The 20,955-nt window shown below is 34.3% G+C and overlaps 1 protein-coding gene across 5 annotated transcripts in view; it reads right to left on the bottom strand.

The window, feature by feature from the left end:
• Positions 1-386: 386 nt before the first annotated feature.
• Positions 387-20,955, bottom strand: part of SLF1 (SMC5/6 complex localization factor 1) — a 34,507-nt gene continuing 13,938 nt past the window's right edge. For all 5 annotated transcript variants that reach the window (XM_077171846.1, XM_054652073.2, XM_077171848.1 and 2 more), the window contains 11 exons: positions 20,502-20,660; positions 19,772-19,938; positions 18,389-18,526; positions 17,551-17,716; positions 11,027-11,171; positions 8,825-8,970; positions 6,760-6,926; positions 6,163-6,266; positions 4,104-4,196; positions 3,534-3,716; positions 387-1,192 (listed from right to left, as the gene is read on the bottom strand). In XM_077171846.1, coding sequence (XP_077027961.1) covers positions 696-1,192; positions 3,534-3,716; positions 4,104-4,196; positions 6,163-6,266; positions 6,760-6,926; positions 8,825-8,970; positions 11,027-11,171; positions 17,551-17,716; positions 18,389-18,526; positions 19,772-19,938; positions 20,502-20,660 — 1,965 coding nt within the window. In that variant the 3' untranslated portion in view covers positions 387-695. The remainder of the gene's footprint in view (positions 1,193-3,533; positions 3,717-4,103; positions 4,197-6,162; positions 6,267-6,759; positions 6,927-8,824; positions 8,971-11,026; positions 11,172-17,550; positions 17,717-18,388; positions 18,527-19,771; positions 19,939-20,501; positions 20,661-20,955) is intronic.

The raw sequence follows: 20,955 nt of genomic DNA, 5'->3' as shown, positions 1-20,955 counted from the left end.
CATGCCAGAGTAATGGTTTTATCAAATCACTGCAAGCCAGTACGATTTGGAGTAGAGCCAAGGACAGCCTAAGTTTTGCTGAGGGTGAATTCAGTTCTTCAAAGCATTATTGACCTGGGAAGCAGCAAGTGGTAGGCACTGGAATTTTGCAGATCACCCAAGTGTCCGAGCCATTCTCCTTCACTTGGCCACTGCACAAATAAATGAGACTACAAGCAACATAGTGCTGATGAGGAACAATGTGTGAGCATTCTATCAAAGACATGGGAAATGTTAAATATTCATTCTGTAAATATATAGTGCCTTCTCTTTTGAATTTTGCAACATGCAATCAATTTACATAATATAATTTATTTTTTATTAAGTAAGACAAAAATGGACAGAAGAACTTTGCATTTCTGTATGTTTTTATTTAAAGACATATTTATAATATTAGCTTTATTAAGGAATAACAAAATATGTAGACACAAGCCTTTCCCAGGAAATAAAACAATCAACTGCTTGTTTTAAGTTTAGGGTCACTGCCTCTGAAAACCAAAGAGAAATATGTCACAAGGGACATAAAAAAATACTTGCAAGGCAGTTTAAAAGAGTATAAATGATATAGCACATTCCTAAGATCACACACATCCAGATCTGTCAGGCAAGTAGAAGGTAGCAACACTCAAGATTCAGCCAATGTGGTTGTTTGGAATTTAACTGCTAGAAGGATTTAGGCACTGACATGCTTCTACCATAGTTTCCAGAACTGCTAATAAGGCCTTTGCCTGTTCACCAGGGAAGAATAACATGCCTTCAGATATTTCTTGAAGAAACTGTGGTAGTTTTCCAAAAGTTTCTAGCTCTTTAAAATACATATCTACCAACCAATCTCCAGAAAATGCGTTTTTCATCTTAGAAGTATCACAAACCATTACTGGAAGTATATTTGAACAAGCTATTGCTCGGAGAGTTACAGTCAGGGGTGTAGACAAATTATAAAGAGAACAAAAATTAATCAGCATCTTAGTAAATGAAATCAAACACAGTTCTTTCTTCTGATCACAAAAATCTTGTTCTCTGCATTCATAGAAGTTTTCAATGCTCTCTCCTGGATAAACAAGATTCAGAAGTTCTTCCTTTGCTGTGACTGACTCAACAAAATCCAGTGGCAGTTTCTCATGGGAGTTCCTTTGCTCTAGAAGGACTGGCCCTTCAGGAAAAACACAAACATTAACAACAACAGCACATTTTGTGATGAACTGGCAGCTGAACAAGATTTTTGGGTTGCTTACTGCCAGAAGCCCGGTGTTTGTTTAAGTTCCTTTTTTGTACCAAGTTACGTTAATGTAACTGATGACTTACGCATTTGCAACACAAGATAGAACCTGTAGAGACCCTTTGTAACAATTTCTTTACAGTATTGTCTTAACTTGCATTGAGTATGCAAAAATATAATGTTATTACTTTTGTAAAATTCTATTACGTACTTTGTAAACTAGGTTATTTACTGACATTGACTTCAAATTAAAGGCATGTTACTATGATGGTCGTTATTTTACTTTTCTGGATGGTGTGGCCAATCTTGCTTTAATGCTGTGCAGCAAAGTAAACTATTGGGGTAGGAATCCAAGCCTTCCCCAGCAACTGAGTTTAAAAATTTGATCTTAACAGATTTCTGAAACACAAAACATAATCACTCTAATAAATAGATTTAAAGTAAGTAAATAGGACATGTTTATTTGTTCAGAACTAGTCCGAACAAATAAATCCTTTTGGTATTTCCTGTTTATTAGTACAAGGGACCTATTAATATTTAAAGAGCTTACACATCTCTTGGGAAGTTTAATAAAGGCTGCATCAGTAAGAAAAAATGAAGGCTGTTAAGATACTACAAGTGTTTTTCAAATAGGAACACATCAGGAATCTTACATAAATTTGTATTACTATGCTAAAGTAATGATACCATATTAACATGAATGCTTCTTCAGAAATACATTTTAATGACAAAAGGTGAACTCCCACATTTCATTTCAGTAATAGATATTTTAATTTTGCTCACATTAAAGCATTATTATTATTATTATTATTATTATTATTATTATTATTATTATTATTATTACTGATCATTAACTTCTGTGTTCTAAATTATTGAGCTAAATAAATTCACACTGAATAGTTAACATGCTTTCTACCATGGGCCTGTCAGTTACTTGACAGGCCATAACTCAGAATGTGACAAAGGCACACACAGCCTTACACTTGCCAGAAAACCTTGATGAATGCAAGTGCACGTAGAGCTCTTCCCCTACGATAACAAGATCATCCACTACCTGTTCTTCACAACAGCCTAGGAAAAATGCACATCTGTTAGTACAGTGTGCATTTTTCTGGAAAGCTCCCCTTTTCCAGTTGGGGAGCTGGGCTTACTATAATATTTGCTATTGCATCACTTCAGCTGATTGATCTGAGCCCAGGTATTGGCTTGGTGTGTTAGATGCCAAGGTGACATGGCACAGTAGAGATATAAAACACCTGGGAGCTACAGAACTGAGACTCAGTAAACAGAGACAGAACTGCAGAAGGCATGTATTGATTATGATCTAGTGCTTGCACAACAGACACAGACACAGCCTTTAGGGGGCAGGAGAAGACTGTAAATACAGAGGGTCATATGGCAAGAATCTATTAAAATTTAGTTTCTCTACCTTAATTAATAGGCTGCCTAAATACACTCTTCTGCCTCATGACTAAGCACAGAATGATTTTTATTGAAAAAAATCTGGGTTTGGCACATAAAACACAGTTTACAGTGAGACAGGAGGGCAATGGTACAAATATTTCAAACACTCATTTTAGTAAATTAATTTAAATAAGGAAGAGTTGCTATCCAAGATGATTCTTTGTGGATATTTGGGGTTTTTTTTAAACATGCTAAATTAAATACATTGGTACAGTACATACTTCAGGATACAAATCTAAACAAAAAGTATTGTTTAAAACATTGTGTGCTTCCCTAAGGGGCAAAGTACTTTTTTTAGATACTAAGGCTTCCCTCTCACTATTATCCCTAAACAGCAGTTATCATGATTACAGTATCAATTACTTTCTTCAACTAATAGTATTCAGAGACCATCACATCAATTTTCACAAATGCTGAAAAAAAAAATGTTGAAATACATGAATATAGAGAGATTTAACCAATCTGGTTAATCAAAACAATAGAAAATACTTAGCCATGATTGGTGACTAGGTAATCTTTATTTTCATTAGTGGAGAATATAGTTGCAATGCATATGGTGTAAAATGCAGGATAAAAACACTAACATATTAGAAAAACGTGGAAATCCTGGTTAATTTCATATTCAGCTGATCAAGGTAAGTGTGAAAATAGTATTATTTTTACTGCAAACAAACCAGCTAGGCTTAAAAATGTTCTAAAATATTTCATAACTTTGTATTTTAGAAAACGATCAAGAAAAACACTGAGAACTTCATATGGATTCAGAACAGAGAATAATTCCCCTAAACTAGTTTAGCATAAATGCACTCACCCCCATGCTGAAGTAGCAGCTTGCCAATTTCTATATGTCCATTTGACAGTGCATCATGCAAAGGAGTCACCCCATCCACTTGACTGAGCAGGTCTACCTCTGGACAACGCTCCAGAATTTCACGGACACACACTGTGCTACCATGGTTACAGGCTTCATGCAAAGGCGTCCAGCCAGCATAATCTGAATTATAAATCAAGGGAAGTTTTAAAACAGCAGAAGTAGTACTGAAATGTTAATAATGTCATTCATTAGACAGGAAAACACTTTACTTTTTTAGTACTCATTACAGCTGGAATGGCAGCTTGTTATTTCAAAACAAGAAATTCTATTGAAAAACATCTGAAAAAACCCAGCATTTTTAAGAATCAGTAGAAAATGTGATGTTAAAATACACTTCAGTTATAAAGTCATCTTACCTTAATGTTTGCTGTAAAGTCCTCCCTTTGTGTTATTTACAAAAGAAAGATCTTCAGATTGTATAAATATAAACTTGTTACCAAACAGATACTAATATAGTTCTTTATGTGTCTTAATTTCTTAATTCTGTAGAGAAAATTAATAACTTACCTTTAACATTAATGTCTATTCCCGGCAAAGAGAGAAGCTGAATCAATCTCTCCACTTTGTTATTTCTGCAAGCTTTATGCAGGGCTGTCTCTCCTACCATGAAAAATTAATAGATTACACTAGACTAGACAAGATAGCAACTAAAGAAAATAATCAAAGGGTCTGGAACTAGGAGACCTGGTTATGTACCAGAAAACTCAATAATGAGTACAATTTTCCTTTATCCTTTTTAAACATCTTAAAAGAAAAAAAACCCCACGGAGCTTCTGTTCCACCAGAGATCCAGCAATGAAATTGTACTGCAAATGGTTTAACACAGGAATTATCTCCCCTCTAGTTCAAGGTTTAAAGCTTCAATCACACTATAAAAGCACCAAGTGATCACAAAACACCAAAAAATACTGGGTTTTGAAGCCATAAAACTTTAGAGTGCAGTTGCCCTCCCTTAAATTTATTCATGAACCTACATTAAGATGTATGGTTCTTTTTGCACAGCGTTTATAGCTTAATTCAAATGAATGTTTCTGGCTAAGCACAAGTGCCTCTACACAATCAAGTATAAATCAAAACTTCAAATTTTTAGCAGATAGTTTTCTGTTTCTCAATAGACTCTCTGACTTGGCTACAGTAGAGAAGGAGGGGAGAAAGAGGGAAATTAATAATAATACTAATATTAATAGAATTATTACTAGTAGTAGACCCTGGGGGAAAAAGAATCCCAAACTGCAGTACCATGTACAGCTGAAATAAGTGTGAAAAATTAAACAGCAAACAACTGAGAGCTGCTGCTTATGTATGTAAAGACACTACTAGCTTCTGCACAATAAAAACTTCAGACACATTCTTAATGCTATTTTCTTTTCAATAATTGATTAGCTTTGAACAAGAGCCAGAGGAAAATCCCGATACCAGGTGAAAGATAATGAACCAAACATCTTAGAAATTCAAGATATCTTAGAGTAGATCTCTTAGCTTTTAAAGTAAGATTTACATGGAACATTTTGTTATATTAATACCTTTACTATATAAATCTGTCAGCTCCATGCCCATTCTTTCAACAGACGACACTACTTATAATTTCAGCAGGAGAGAACAGAACAAAAAGCAGGATTGGTTTGTTTGGTTCCACTTCCCCCCCTGCCCCCCCCAAGTCTTTCAGCTCCCTTTTCTTTGCAGAAATCAGATGTAATAATTCACATCAATTTTACTTGCAAAAGCAATAAAAACAAAGGGAACAAATTTTAAAAATGTATGGTCTGACTCTGTTGCTGAAGTTTTTTTAAACCTTTAAAGGGGGTGAAGTCTTCTTTTGTTTGTGATATAATTCTGTTTTTAATTTTTTGAACAATTCCAGCTTGCTTTTGCCAGTTTTTTTCTCCTGGGTGTCATATTAATAGAGTTGTAGGTAAATTTCTGATGATGAAGATGAAAAAGTAGTTCCAGCAAGCAATTCTGCAGTAAAGCAAGCCTCATGCAAAGTACAATTATTAAACTTGTGTAGTAAATAGGAACTGAATTAATTACTGCAGTGTTGTTTTATTCCTTAGGTACATGAGTTCCAGTATAGTTAAAACAAAAGCCAAGTGCATTTCATAGTCTGGGCTGAATGCCTGGAAGAAAACAGTCCATATGCTTAAAACAGCTATGTAACATAGCATACTCCTCAGTCTTTGTTCACAAAATGTCTAGGACTCAGAGAGATGAAGACTGAATTATACTTGCAAATCAGAAGACGTTGATCCTATCAAGCACAGGTTGAGGTGGATTAGCAAAGTAAGGCAGGCAAGACTGGAATGAGCTCACACAAACTGTACACTGTATTTAATGTATGGAAGGAGGAGGGTAATGAAGAAGGCAACTTTATTTTACCATATATACAAATTGCTCCTTTTAAACAGACAAACAGACATTGCAAAAGAGAAACGTGGACCATAAGAAAATAATTCTTGGGCATAAGCCATCGTTTTAGTCCAGCATTCATCAGGACAAGTTTTTAAACATGAAACTATAAATTCTAATGACTTTAACCTTCTTAACATAAATTAGATATGTAGAATACCTTTAATATTTCTCTTGTGTACCTCTTCAGCCAAAAGAGAACTCCCTTTGGTGTCTGCAGTCTGGACTTCTGTTTTTGCTCTAAGCTTATTAAAGATTAAGTCACTGAAAAGAAACCAAAGGGGACACATTTAAAATCACTATTTCATACTTAATGTATACGTACTTAATGGCTTTAAATGTGTATATACAGGATACTTAGATTTAGCCATTTCAGCATCATATTGGAAATGTCTTAATTACGTAAGTTCTGTCACATTTAATTATAACTGTATTTAAAATAGTAATCAAATAGGATTGTCCACTTTTAAACTTTCTTTAAAGGTAATTCCATGAACAGTGAACTTCTGTATATACCCTATAAATTTAATATTAGGCAAACAAAACTACATCAGTCTGCATATACACTGAAATTGCTGATCAAAGAGAAAAGGGGAAACCCCAGCCCAAAGGTGTTATGGGCTTACAATGGAGCTTTCTGTCAGTTGAAGTAATTTGTAGACAACAAAACAGGTCACATAAAGTTCAAGAAATGTGTCAGGTCAGAAGCTGTCCCCCAAAGCAGAATAAAACTGGTGATGTTATAGGTATTACTTACGGTAGATCAGGCAGCACTTTGACTTGGTTCTGCTTATCGCCATTTAGCATCTGTAATGTCCTTTGAGACTCAGGGCATGGCTGTTGCCCTATTTTCTTTTTCTTTGCTTTGTGTACCTCTGTCTCACGCATCCCTATCTCTCGCAAAGCAGGTGAATAGGAACAGACCTGTTGCAAAAGTAACATTTTGTACATGCAGAAATTTCCTTTGGTTACTCTTGCTGCAAAGCAGTCATCTTTATCCACATGTATCCATCTATATTCTTGATGTATATACGTTTTTTAAAATCTGATCCCTGAATGACTGTACATCTAGATTGTTTCAGTTTGTCTTTTGCATTCCTTTTCAACGTTTTTGTAATTCACTCTTTACACTGGCCTCAGTGAGTGGCTTGTGTCTGAGAAAGAAAATGGGAAGTTCTAGGCCTCTCTCAGGTTTCTGGCAGCTGAGAAAATCTGGATCTCTTTAGCTGGACATAAGACTTGAGTACAGTAAACTAACTTTCATGTATTAAAACAAAGTAGTTACAGACTTCCTGCTCCCAGGGAGCAATTTGGTTAAAGACAGACTCACTCCACTCCTTCATCTCTTCTGAGATGAGGGGCTGGATTAAGTCATTGAGCATTGCAAAGGCAGTCAGCCAGTTATCCCTTAGGTGCTCTCTATTAGCACGGCCTTGGCTGTTGTAGATCTTAGCTTCTTTCCAGTAACACAGAGCTTCAAATCCACTTACACTGGTCATTTTAAAAAGTCATCCAAGTTTCTGCAGTTTGGCAAAAACATAAGAAAAAAAGGCCAGTGAGAGGGATTCATCAAACACTCAACAATTATATTTGAAGAAAGGTATTAAGGAAGGCTTTGAATATTTAGCAGTTCACTGTAGATCTTGCAAGCAATATACAGTAGGTGAGGAACACCTTACTTGCACCTTCACTGCATATTTACCACCAGGGAGCTGTTGAACTCAGAGAAAAGCCAAGCAGATAAGATGCTGTATGAGAAGAACTGGAAAAACTGCTAATTTTTTACTGTATGGAATGAGAAAGAAGACTTAGTCATACTAAGGAAAACAACAAAAATCATATAGACTTGTTTCAAGCACTATAACAGTATTTAAGTAGTTGTAGAGAGTGATCAGTAGTCATGGTGATACTGAAAGTAGCAATTCTGCTCTGTATGTGACAATATACATCAAATATTAGTATGCAGTTGGTTTATGATAAGAATTCTGACAGCCTTTTATTCAACTTCTGTTTAAATGTGCTGCATTAAGAAACAATGACCTCTCTTCACAATAAATGCCTGCAAAATTTAGGAAAACTTATGTATGGGAAATGTACAAATGTATGTATTTGGTTTTTTGTGACTCTACCTGTAGAGTAATAGAACACAGACAAACAGCTATGGATTCCATATTCTGTTTAGTCATTAGTATTAAGATTACTGAAATGAGACTCTAAATTAGGGCATGACATTACCATGTGATTGCCCTGATTTGCCTGAATCCTGCCAGCAGTCATGAATTTCTTCTGCAGCTTTTAACATGTTTTTCCTCACCAACTATCACAAATTGTGATTTGAAGGCAGGCTAAGGTTTGTGAGTAGGAGAACATTTCTAAGAGGAGAATTTCACGGGAATACAACTGAGAAAATCTTCAATGTAACAAATGCCTGGACCTATCTCTTCAAAAACCCTGAAGGAAAAGGTAGCTGAGAAAAATCACACTATATTTGGCATTCTCCTTAAGTACAAATGTAACACTGCAATCATTATATCAGGGATTATTTTTAAAAGCTTTCACTGTTGTTGCATTTTTTCACTTTCATGATAACTGCACGTAAACAGATACCAGGTATGACAAATTCTCTGGCAAGAAAAATCTTACTATTGTTCTGGACCCAGATCTCAGGCAAAGGGAAATTTAAATGTATGGAACACATGGAAAGACAATGCAGGCAGCAAGCATGACCTTAGACCACAAGGAAAAGATATATTTCAAGAATTTTATGAATCAAATTACTTGTAAAATACTGAAATGTGATAAATTTTTAAGGAGTTACTTACTATTTTCTGAAGAGAAAGAGGTTCTGTAGAAACAGTAATATTCCTCTGTAAACACATTTGTTTGAAAATTGCTTCTGCAACAAACAGTTGAAGCCAGTCGGATGGTATGGCACAAAGAAACATTTTTAATTGACATACAGAAAAATCTGGATGAAAGCAATTGGAGAAAAATAAGTAAACCTAAAAACGAAAATACAGAAATCTACATACCTAGTTATCTAGAAGATAGATCTTCCAAGCTTTTTGCTCCTATTGCAGATTCAGAAGCTTATTCTCCTCAAGAATTACTAAAATTCTTCACATGAAAATAGATTTTAACCATCATCTGATAAGATGACAAGATACTGAGAAAATGTTAAATGTATTTTAGAAGACAAAGCATCACTTTTTGTGTGAAACTTTTAAAAATGCTCTTAATACAATGTTATAAAAGTTATGCCTTTATTTTGAGAGTAATTTTTTTTTTTGTGAAGTTCTACAAGTGATCACCTTCTAAAACTTGAAGAGACACAAATTCAGGTAAGAGTTATAACACATGAACAAGAAATCTGCCAATAATGCAGGTGACCTACAAGTTCTACATTAAAAGTTACCAGAAGCAAACTGAAACCCCATTCAAATGTACCGAATAGCTTATACTGTTTAAAACAATGCCCCACAGAGTGGCAGAGAAACTTACAAATCCATACAACATATATCAGTATGTATCAGGCATATGTCTAACCTACCTCTGTTTTGGAAAAGAAGACAAAGACTGATTTTTTTTCTTACAGTGGTAACAATTTGTATTTTGATTCTAATAAAATAATTTTGTCAAAATAACAACTGAAATGGTTGGAAAGTAAGACCTGCAGTGAGGAAGGAAATCTTTACTGTATTAGGGGAATCTTCGGTTCTGCTAAGAAGTGCTCATAAATTAGCTGATCTGTAGACTCAATCAAAAGAGAAATCCAAGTTTGAGAATACAGATGTTTGCTACTGTAAGTATAACTGAATTTAGAAAAACTCGCAATAATTTTGCTTCGAGTGCTATGGATTGTACCAAGTGGCACAGGTCAAATAATCTCTATAAACAGACTGAATCCTATTCTTGTTTTGCCTTTTGTATACAGGAAATTAATAAAGTCTTACAGAAATACTTATCCAAGATTGTACTATTATATGAGGGCTACAAAATCCATTGAAGTGGTACATATTAAAAGCTCCACTAATTTAAACACCATAAAGTTTGAACTGAATTGGCCTTCTAAGAACTAAGTCAGCCTATAAAAGTTCTCATAATTTGCTTTCTGTAAAACTGGAGTGAAACAAATTGTCCAGAGATTAAGATTTTAGTGTAATTTCTTTTCATTATGGTTCTTCCCGAGTGTCCAGGTAGAAGGCAGATACAATTTAAAAGAAGCTTACATATACCTGTTACCACATAAAATGATGATTGGAAAAGGAGTCAGGGGAAGCTTTGGTGAGAATTAATTTTGAAAATTAAATTAAAATAATTCAATACTTTCTTGAGATAATTTTGTCTTGCAAGTTCCTCAATTCCTTGCGGCTAAAAGTACAGATACTTAACTGACATTCCATGTTAAATGATAATGGTTATTTGAGTCATGATGTTTCTGCTTACCTAGTCTATTTAATGAGGAGGAACTACAGTAATTCATGAGACTCAATGGAATTTTCTCCCATTCCCTCCATTAAGTCCAAAGAATTGGAAGGAGACATTGAAAAGTTTCATTTGAAGTTGTAGGAGTCAAACAGTTCACTGTAGGTTTTAGACTTATGACTGAAGTGTCTTTAGCAAGATATTCATTTTCTGGAGTGATAAAATTTGCTGAGCTAAGATTGCTTGTCTGAATTTAAGTTTTATTATGATATGCTTAAACTTCTCCTAAACTGACAAGAGAGCTCCAAAGACTCTTTTTCTTCCTCAGACGGTGTGGTCTTGCTTTCACATCAACATTTAGACATTTATTTAGAGGGATTTTAATAAGAAAACCTGTTCTATTTGATCTTTGCTTGACACCGACAGACAGATACAAAATAAAATGGTTTCTCGCATATGTACACACCATATTTTGTACACACATGTTTTGCACAGCTGCAAAACAGGGTTAAAAAACAATTTGAAACTATAAACCAAGGATTTAAATTAGGACTTAGTATCTGATTAGAACAATTTTGAGAGGCCTTGCAAACACTCACCATCACATGAAATGGCAAGGTAATGCGCCAAATCAGGCACTTGATGAAACATATTTCTGTCCATAAGCAAACCCGAGATGATCCAGTAGTCCACTACAGTTCCAAGAATTGCATTTAATAGACCAGCAACTTCACTTCTGAAAGCCTAAATGGAAAAAAGTATAGGTGTATCTACTGATCTGTAATATATAAAAAGTTCAGACTGATAATATATTACATAGTAGAATATTATTTCTACTATGTAGTATAATATTATTTTTACTATAGTAGATAATATTTCTACATAATAGAAATAACATAGAAAACTTCTTTAGATAAAAGCTCACTCTGCTGCCATGTCACTCCTTCACTGGCCTTTCTTCTGCCCAAAAGCTAACTATTGCAGCCAGATCACCAATTAGTGTCACTGATGCCATATAAGTTAGGATTTGGCACTGGAGAAAAACAGGTTCTATGAAATCATCTACAAGTATACGCAAAATGGTGGCAAAACTGGCAAAACTTACAATTGCAATATGATTTCTTTTTAAATTAGATTTTGTTTAACCATAAGATTGCAAGTACTGTACTTATTCCACTGAACCTTGTGTTTAATTTGACAATTGCAAGGATCTTTTTCTACCTGCTCTATTAGCATTACCTTTTTCTGAAGATTTCATCATGAAATAAAGCTCTTTTTGTGACTATGTATGTCTGTGCCAAAAGGGAAAAGGATGCAAAGTGTTAGTTTCCTCCACAGAAGAAATTTTGGCAGTCACTTTGCAAAAGGAAACTTTCTTCAGCTACCAAAAAATTCAGTAAGATGAGCAGCTGCAAATTTAGGAAAAAAGCCATCCTTCTGGATATTAGCCATACAATTTTCTACCTTGAACAGGCAGACACACACACACACATGCACGCACAAAAAAAACCCCAAAAAAACGGAGAGAGATAAAGAGAGAGAGAGAGAGAGAGAGAGAGAGAGAGAGAGAGAGACAGAGAGGGGGAGACAGAGAGACTATATCTATATATATGTATCCTTATGGGTCCCTTCCAGCTCAGCTTATTCAGTGATCCTGTGAAAATGGTCATAAACAAGTAAAGAAAGCTGAAGTGTATTTTCTTCAAGAGGCATCAAGACAATACACGGGAATTTAGCTATCCAGACACCTCACTGAGATAGATGAATGCATTTTTCACCCACATGAGAATTTAATCAATACTGGTCAGGTAAAGCAGTGTTTCTAATGCTTGAGTTAGTCTTTGCAAGGTCACATCTATCTACATACCTTTCTGAGCCATAGTAGAAATACTTTATAAAGTTACTCTGAGATAAGTTATTCCTCTGATCACATGTACCACCAGATGTTTTGAAAGCACAGCTTGGAAGAACACAGGCACCATAGTAGGAATGATATTAGTCTGACTGAGGGTTCTACCAGAGATTTACTGTTACACTAGAGCACCAGTTGACATATGGCATCTTGTGAAAGAAAATGAGTACTTGAAACTGGACAATTCTGGGTAAGAGACAAGCCAGACTTAATGGGTAGACACTACAGTCAATGATTTGTCTGATACTCCTTTGAGAAGAAAATATGTTCAAGGTTGGTTTAAAATAATTTACTAGGATTCCTTAAGAGCTGAAAAGCACCAAAACTAGTTTGAGCATTAATATATCAAACAGACGTACATATGAACAATGGAGATGGTGACATAGATAATAATAGAAACATTATAAAGCAATTTGTTGAAAACTACACAAATACTGTCCCTACAGTGAACAGTTACTTGTCACTCAAAAGAAAAGAAATGAACACAACTACAAATAAACACGGTGTGGGGTGAAAGCATAATCTCCATCACTCAAGATTTTTAAGAACTAGCCAGACAAAGTCTGTAACGAATGTCATCTCCAAGACTGCTTCCAGGCCTACTTCCTCCCACTTTCTTAAACTCTACTTGATTTGGTTTGCCCTTTCCTTTATTATGTCATAATACTTTAATATAGATGAACTGTGAAATCTCATAATGAAAAAAACCCTGAGAACACAGATACGGCATGTCAAAAACCTGAAAGTATAATTTTTAAACTAAAGTTTAAATATTTAAAAAGGTGCATTTGCACTATCTTCTGAGGATTCGGGAACAGAAGCTGAAGAATAATTTAAAATATCTGAAATGCATTTAAATTTCCCTTAAGTATGTATATCTCCTTATCACTGGACCCCAAAGCGAAATACTGGGTGAATAATATAATTCCATCAATAGTTCTTTACTGGGAATAAATTTCACAAACACAGTAAATAAGCACTATTTTAACAAAAGTTAAGTGACAGGATCAAGGACATATAGATGTAATCTGAGGTAGATAGGGATGTCAAGCACAAGTATTTACATTCTCTTTATGGTTTCTAAATCACTAACTTAACTAATTCCTTTATGAAATACGTTTAAGAAAAAGGGTGGGGGTGAAAGCAGACATTGAGAGAACAGACTGAAATAATGACTGTTAATACTGCAAGTATTAATAATTTTTCACAGTCAGATATATAGTGAATATTAAATGCAGCTGGTACTCTAGCTGCATCTACATTTGCCCAGCCAAGTCTCTCTGCATACTGACAAGATAAGCCAAATACTGCCAACTAGTGTAGGCTTGGTTGGCATTTTTGTAAAAGAACAGTAGGACAAACCAAGAGCTTCTCCTCAGTATTTAAAATAAATGGTTCAATGCTACAAATGAGAGAGGGGGAAATTGGTCTAATTTCCTCAAAGGACCATAAGTTCTAAAAATGTTTAAATGTTAACATGTCAGAAGTATTTTCAATTTCAACCACAAAACAATACACAGTAATGAAAACATATGCAATATTAAAAAAAAGAAAAAAAAAAAAACCCCAAGCATTTCCATTAAACTTGGAATTTGCTACCATGTATGACAGTGCCAAGACCTCTTTTTCCCCACTCTGCTCCTACAACAAGAAGCTGGGAGGGGCATCAGCCGAGATAGATGACCCAAAATGACCAAAGGCCTTCTTAACATTGTGCTCAGCAGTAAAAGCTGGGTTAAGGAGGAAGGGAGAATGTCTGAAGTGATGGTGTTTGCTTTGCCTAGCAAATGCCATGTCTCATGAAGCCCTGCTTTCCAGAAAGTGACTGAACATCTGCCTGCTGATGGGAAGCACTGAATAGAATCCTTATTTTGCTTTGCTGGTGGTTAAGTATTTGTTTCACTTATTAAACTGTCTTTATATAATGTCATGCATTTTTTAATTTGTCCTTCTGACTCTCTCCTTCAACCCAATGCAGGGTGGGGACTTACCTGCCAGCTGAGATTGACCCACTACACCATGTACAGCTAGTTAAGTAATATGCAGTGAAACCTCTTTTCAAAATTCTCTTCCTTGTTCTTATTGTTGAAAATCAAAGCTATCTCACTAAGAAAAGCATAGAAGTGGGAAGAAGCTATTGACTGTGTTAGCATACAAAGGTCACATCACTTCAACTGATATCTGTTAGCTTAGCAAATGCAATTCCTACATTGCGGTTCCATTTAATGCTTTGTCAAGTCAAATACAGTGCTACGGTGGCAGAAGTTTCACAGTGTGTTTTTACACATAAAAGTTCTTATAGGAAAATTAATTTTAACTTTTTTACTTTGAATTACTGAGTTATTTTAGAACTCTAAAGAAGAGGGTTTTTTTCATGTGCTGTAAATGTAGTACTCCACAAATGCCTAAAACATACTTCCAAAAAAACTACTGCAAGTGACAGACCAGAAAGACATTTGGTTCTACACCACACAAATTTATACTATGCAACTAAAAACCTGAATGAATGCCTTTGTCACCTCTTTGTCAGGCTATGTAAGACAGGTTTTTTAAAAAAATCCCTACCAGTATTTTCAGGGATGAAAAGCATTTCTGATACCATCTGTGACATTGTGAAAAACCATGCAATAGCTCAATCCAACTAAAAGTGTTATAAGCAACATACACATTCCTTGGTAAAACTGAATTAAGAAATTTGATTCAAGGAACTTTGACCAGAAGCTCCTCCATCAAACCTGTTTAAGTAATATAACAAACAATATATGTTAGTACATTTTAGAATTATATTCAAAATTGATTTGATGAGCTCAAATAATAGAAAATCTTTTAGGTTCTTTGGCAGCACCTTTTTAACTACAAGAATAGTGTATCAATATTATTCCACCATGTTGTCCAAACAGGTTAACCCAGTGATCAGTGAGGACATCCAATTTCCTGTCACTACTTTTATTTTGCTACTTCTAAAATCCAGCATATTCTATCTAACTCCAGATAACAAATGCCCTCAATTTTATGCTTTGTTTTTCACTTTTTTTTGGACTGCTCTTTTTACATGGTATGTTTACACACATACATAGTTTTGCAGCAACTAAGCACTAGAAGAGAGGAAACATACACAGATATTTTCCCTGCACTCCAGCACTCTTTGTTGCAACCTCTTTGAATCACAAAAAGAGAGAATCTGATTCTAAAAAGCTAAGAAAATTAATAACTGCTCACTTTTACCTGTTAGAAAATATTATATTAGATATGTTCAAAGAAAGAATTTAGTTAAAATTATTAATCTGTTTCCACTTATAGATATTTTCCCTGAAGAACTGTATGGAAGTTTGGTATATCACAACATGGAAGTTTGTTTCTTCCCACAAGCTAACACACTTAGGTGCACTGAAAAATATGGTCTGTCACCCCTTTGCAATGTGCTACAAACCACATACAGAGAGTAACAATATCCAAAATAATTTCTTTCATTTAGGTTTCTGAAGGCCCTATATGCCTCTTCTCTAAGTGTTACCTCTTAAACAGTTTTTATAAAACAAAACTGGTAACAACGACTCACACCCTCAAACTGAAGACAGGAAGGACAATTTTGCACCCTCTAATGACATGGAAATACTGTGTATTTATCTATGTATCTATGAAACTGCCAAAAATGCAATGGGAAAGAAAGTGCAATAGATAAATAAATATGAAGAACAAAGCAGTTAGAAAAAACATAATACACTACCGATATTATGAGGCAACAAGCTGCTTTTTAAGGCTAGAATTCATCTGTGTAGGATAGTTTACACTACAGTGTGTAAGATCAAAGTAAGAAAGCAACAGACATCCAGGATTTGTGCTGAAACAACAATTCTGATATATATGTATTTAGAACAAATAGAATCTAAACAAGAGGCAGATCTCTGTGGTTTATGCTGTGTGCGGGGATTAAGCTTATTTTTCATATATGTTGTACAGTCTGACAGAAGTGATTATTCTGCCAATGCAAAAAAAGGTTTATGAGAAAGGCATGGCTTACAGTGCTGGAACCTGTAAAAGGAAGGCATAGAAGAAAAAACTAAATGGTACCTACACTTAAACTGCAGATTCAAAACCAGGAAAAATATGAAAGCAGTGTCATTTTCCAAAGAAACAGAATGGCTACTGACACCAACTGCATGTAAGCCTGCTTGCTGCTCAGTACCTTTGAAAAGATAGTTTGCTTAAATATAAATATGGGTATAGAAGCCTGATTTTAGGCACTTTTTAAATATCTTGACCGAGGATAAAAAGCAGCACTGTTTCACAATGTCTTGCTTTGATAGCCCTCAAAAAAGGTAGGAGGTCTGGCTAGGTAAGATGATTGAAGCTCTCATTATGTTTAATCTTTTTGCTTTCATAGCATAATGAATAACTACTTGGTATTATATTGAAAGTGCTTTTTTGTCCCTGAAATACTTGATTTTCTATTGTTCTGTTACTGTATGGAAAAAGCGAATGGAGTACCTATTTATTCTGTGCTCTCACAATAATTTAAAAGAGAATGCAGAGACAGCAGTTAGGTTTTATTTTATGAGAGAATCTAGAAGCCAAAGATGTTTTACAAGGCCTCTTGCTTCTGAAAAGAAATAGGTGGTATAGAGGACACTTAGTATCTTTCAGGTCAATGTCCTGCTGGTCAGCAGGTCACAGAATAGCAATTAAGTTGCTTCAATTCCATTTTTATTTTAAGTCCTAGGAAATACTCCAAATGAAACTAAAAGACTTAGGAAGAAAACCAGGGCATTCTATTACAGTAAAACAATGCATACCTAGCAAACAACAACAACAAAAAAAGTATTAATTTTTTTAGGTTTCTCTTTCAAATGTTTCTGAATCCTGTCACTGTAAAATAAGATAATCATTTCTTTCACTACACCATATTGTTTGAGAGAACAAGCTGGTGTCTGTAATAACTACAGTAATACCTGCTGGTAAGGGCATGTGAACATCTGAATGTGGCCAACAAGCTACTCAGGACTCGTTTCTTCTCTACATATCTATATAAGAAACTTATGGATCAATTCATTTCTTTAGTGGAGCAAAAACCAGCACGCTTCACAACAAAAGGCCGCTATAACAAGCAGCTGTTATACTTACATATAATTCCTCACAAAAGAATGAACAAAGGGACACCTTTAAAAATATATGTCAGTCTTCATTATTTTAAAGTATAAAATTCACACTCACATCATTTTTTCCACTTAATTCTCTATGGGAAAATACGACCCAATCTGCTAGAATATTTATGTGTTTGGTAAAAAGCACTGCGGTTCCACTTTCAGGCAAGAATGTCTTCAGAAGAACTGTCAGTGGCAAGGCTTGTTGATGCTGTGAATTTGTTCCTTCAACCAAACTGAAAAAAAACAAAGTGAAAAAAACCTAAAGCTTTATGCCACTTTGATTATTACAGTTACCAGACAGAAACCTTGTCTTCACTTAAAATACACACAAATTTGGCAATTTTTACCTATGGAAGGATCAGATAGAATTTCTGATGCAGTGTAAGTACAATGATGATGACTATTACTACTATTATTAGACCTGGGGAATTCTAATACTGTGCCACTATTTCCATAAAGTAAAGGCCACCATTTCTATAGAAATGCAAAGCAAAACCTAGACTTCTTTTATACTTCATAAACCAAAGAAAGGTAATAGTCTCCCTAAGATAATAGAGAGATAACAGTTATTGAATTTTTAAAAAAATCAAACATATACATCATTACATTCAAAATGCTACTTGTCTACCTTAAAGAATGAATAGCAAAGTACTGCAAATCTAGAAGTACCACCTTATGAGCAAAATTAAATGTGTCCTGGAATAACAAGCTGGAAAAAGAAAGATGTCTTAAAACATGATGATGAAAAAACCTATGAATTTACAATTAAACAACCTAAGAATTGAGAAATATAAATAGAATTGCTAAACTGCTTTCGAGAACAGTATCTTATCACAGATATATACAAATCAGGATACAAGCTGCTGTAAATAAAGAAGTGCATGTATTATTTCTATAAATCCCACCTTTTTGTCAGAAACTCTACTTCGCCTTTTACTAAATCAAAGAAAAACTTCAATAATGTTTTATGAACTATCCTCAGTTCATCTTCTGTCCCTGAAACTGTGACCGTATGACAAAATGTTTCACAATAAAGACAAGACCTGAAAAATAAAAAATGAAAAATTCCATTTGTATGACAGAAATAACAGATAATCTATTGGCAAAAAAGTCAGCTTTGAATCCAGTCTGCTTTGACAAGGATATAGTTTGTCCCCAGTAACAGACAACATTTTAAAGCCTAATTTTCTAGTTTTAAAGCTTTTTTCAAAAGGAAAAAAAAAACCAACAACATGTTTGTGACTGAGCTTCTGTGTTCCAGATGAAGATTTTGTATTATAGTGTAAACAAAATAATTTAATTGGATTTCATTTTTCTGTTTCTACTTGAGATATTGTACAATTACTATATTAAACATAACTTATTTAAAATCCTTTAAATACAAGATAATTTTGGAGTATTTTGTAGACATGGTAACATCCTACAAACTTCTGTTCAGACAATAGTTCATACATACTACTTGACAGGACTACAGATTGCCATACATGATGCAGATAATTCTGAAGTAACATGCAAACATAATTTTTGTCTAGAATTTTGAGTACTAGAACCAGGTATACAACTCCTGGGTATTCCCATTCTCCAGGAAGTACTAAAAGACAAAATACTTCATCTAAAAGACAAATTCTCTTTCATGTTCTTCAAAATATGCCTACAATCACACACATTCACACATCTGTAATCACAGTTGTATCAAAGTATTTAAATATCACTTGAAGTTTTATCACAACCACTCAAGAAGAGCTCTAGTTTCTTTTCCAAATGAAGAATTAATTTCTGTTGATGCAAATTACAAAAAATAAGTTCTCAAGATAAAGCAGAGACTAACTATCCAAATTTGTCTTTGTAGATGTAGACAAGATAAAATCAGACATCTTCAAAAAGATGGTGAAGGTTATGTTTAAAATCAAAATACAACATGAAACTTCACATTTGGTAAGACAAGCCTTGAGTTTGCTTTGTAACTGCAGATATATGTGTGTGTGTGTGTATGTTTATATGTATATACACAACAACAGCAAGAGTACACAGATTACTATACTCTGTAAAGAGCGTAAGAAATAATTTAAAAAAAACTAGTAAAGCTAAGAAAATGTACTTATTTTTCTTTCAAAAAATTTCATCTGCCTGTGATGTAATATGAAGTGAAATGACCAAATCTGTTAAAATTCTAGACTTGTTCTGTTGTAAAACAGCACTTCTTTGCAACAGAATGCCAACTCTCCTCTGCTGTCTTTGGGTTTGGAGTAACATAATATTGCATTTGGTACCTCATTAATCTTCCTTACCTTACAAGTCTCTCTATCAAGGACCATGTGCCTTTCTTACAGATAGGACACTGAAGAAGATCTAAATAATACTTCAACATCAATGGGGACTTCCAGGGAGGTTCACAATGAAGAGCAAGGTAAAAAACATGACAAAGTTTGGCAAAAAATATTGTATCCGTGTTTCCCTGTAAAAAATGAGAAAATAATATTGGCTCCAGACCAGCCAAGGATCTGTATCTATATTCACTAACAGTTAATTTATTTTCTTTAATCTTTACAATCTCAAGTGACCAAATTTAATCACTAATGTAACATGCAATTTAATGCACAACTCCAAGGAGAAAAGTACATAGTTAAATTTAAAAAGACTTGGGAAGAGAAAAAGGAGAACTTGCTCTAGTGTGATAGGCCAGTTGAATGCACCACTGTTTAGAGCAAACCTTGCTCTCAATCAATCTCTCTATTTGTAGCGTACCAGTATAGTGCTGTTTCTAAAAGTAACAAAAATATTTCTGGCCAACCCTTCCACAATATTTAGAGCATTACATTCATTTGGCTTGCAAATAAATACTAATTTGAAAAAACCCTTTTTTAAATCCTTTCTTATTTTTACAAACACATTGATGAACACAAAAAGAAGGGTGAATGGATCACTAAGAACTTCTAAATACTACATCAGAAGCAAAGATCATAATACTTCCAATTTATTTCTTTTATTTTTAATACTACTTTAGTCTTCATCTCTCACCAGTAGGACATATTCCAGAAGAGGATGAAGAAGTTGCACAGGAGGTGCACTGTACATTTGGCCTGCAGCAAGTTCTGTGACTACATCATGAAGTAAGTCCTCTTCCACTAGTCCTTGAAGTATAGACCAAGTGCCCCTGGACCAGTCAGTACTTTTAACCTAGAAATGAGATATCATTGTAAAAAAAAGAAAAAAAAAAGAAAAAAAAAAGAAAAAAAAAAGAAAAAAAAAAGAAAAAAAAAAGAAAAAAAAAAGAAAAAAAAAAGAAAAAAAAAAGAAAAAAAAAAGAAAAAAAAACACTTAAATTAAAAAAACCCTTTAACCAACCAAGTTAACTAACACAGGATATCCCTAATTAAAATGTTGGTATGTTGGTATCCTGGTTCCTGACAGGAGACAGAATTTATTCTTGCAGTAGCCACAGGGGATGTGACTAAGACATAGAGGTTATTCT

Source organism: Agelaius phoeniceus, chromosome Z (assembly GCF_051311805.1).
Source record: "Agelaius phoeniceus isolate bAgePho1 chromosome Z, bAgePho1.hap1, whole genome shotgun sequence".
Classification (NCBI taxonomy): Eukaryota; Metazoa; Chordata; class Aves; order Passeriformes; family Icteridae; genus Agelaius; species Agelaius phoeniceus.
Note: the sequence above shows the minus strand (reverse complement) of the source record. Positions and strands in the feature narration are given on the sequence as shown.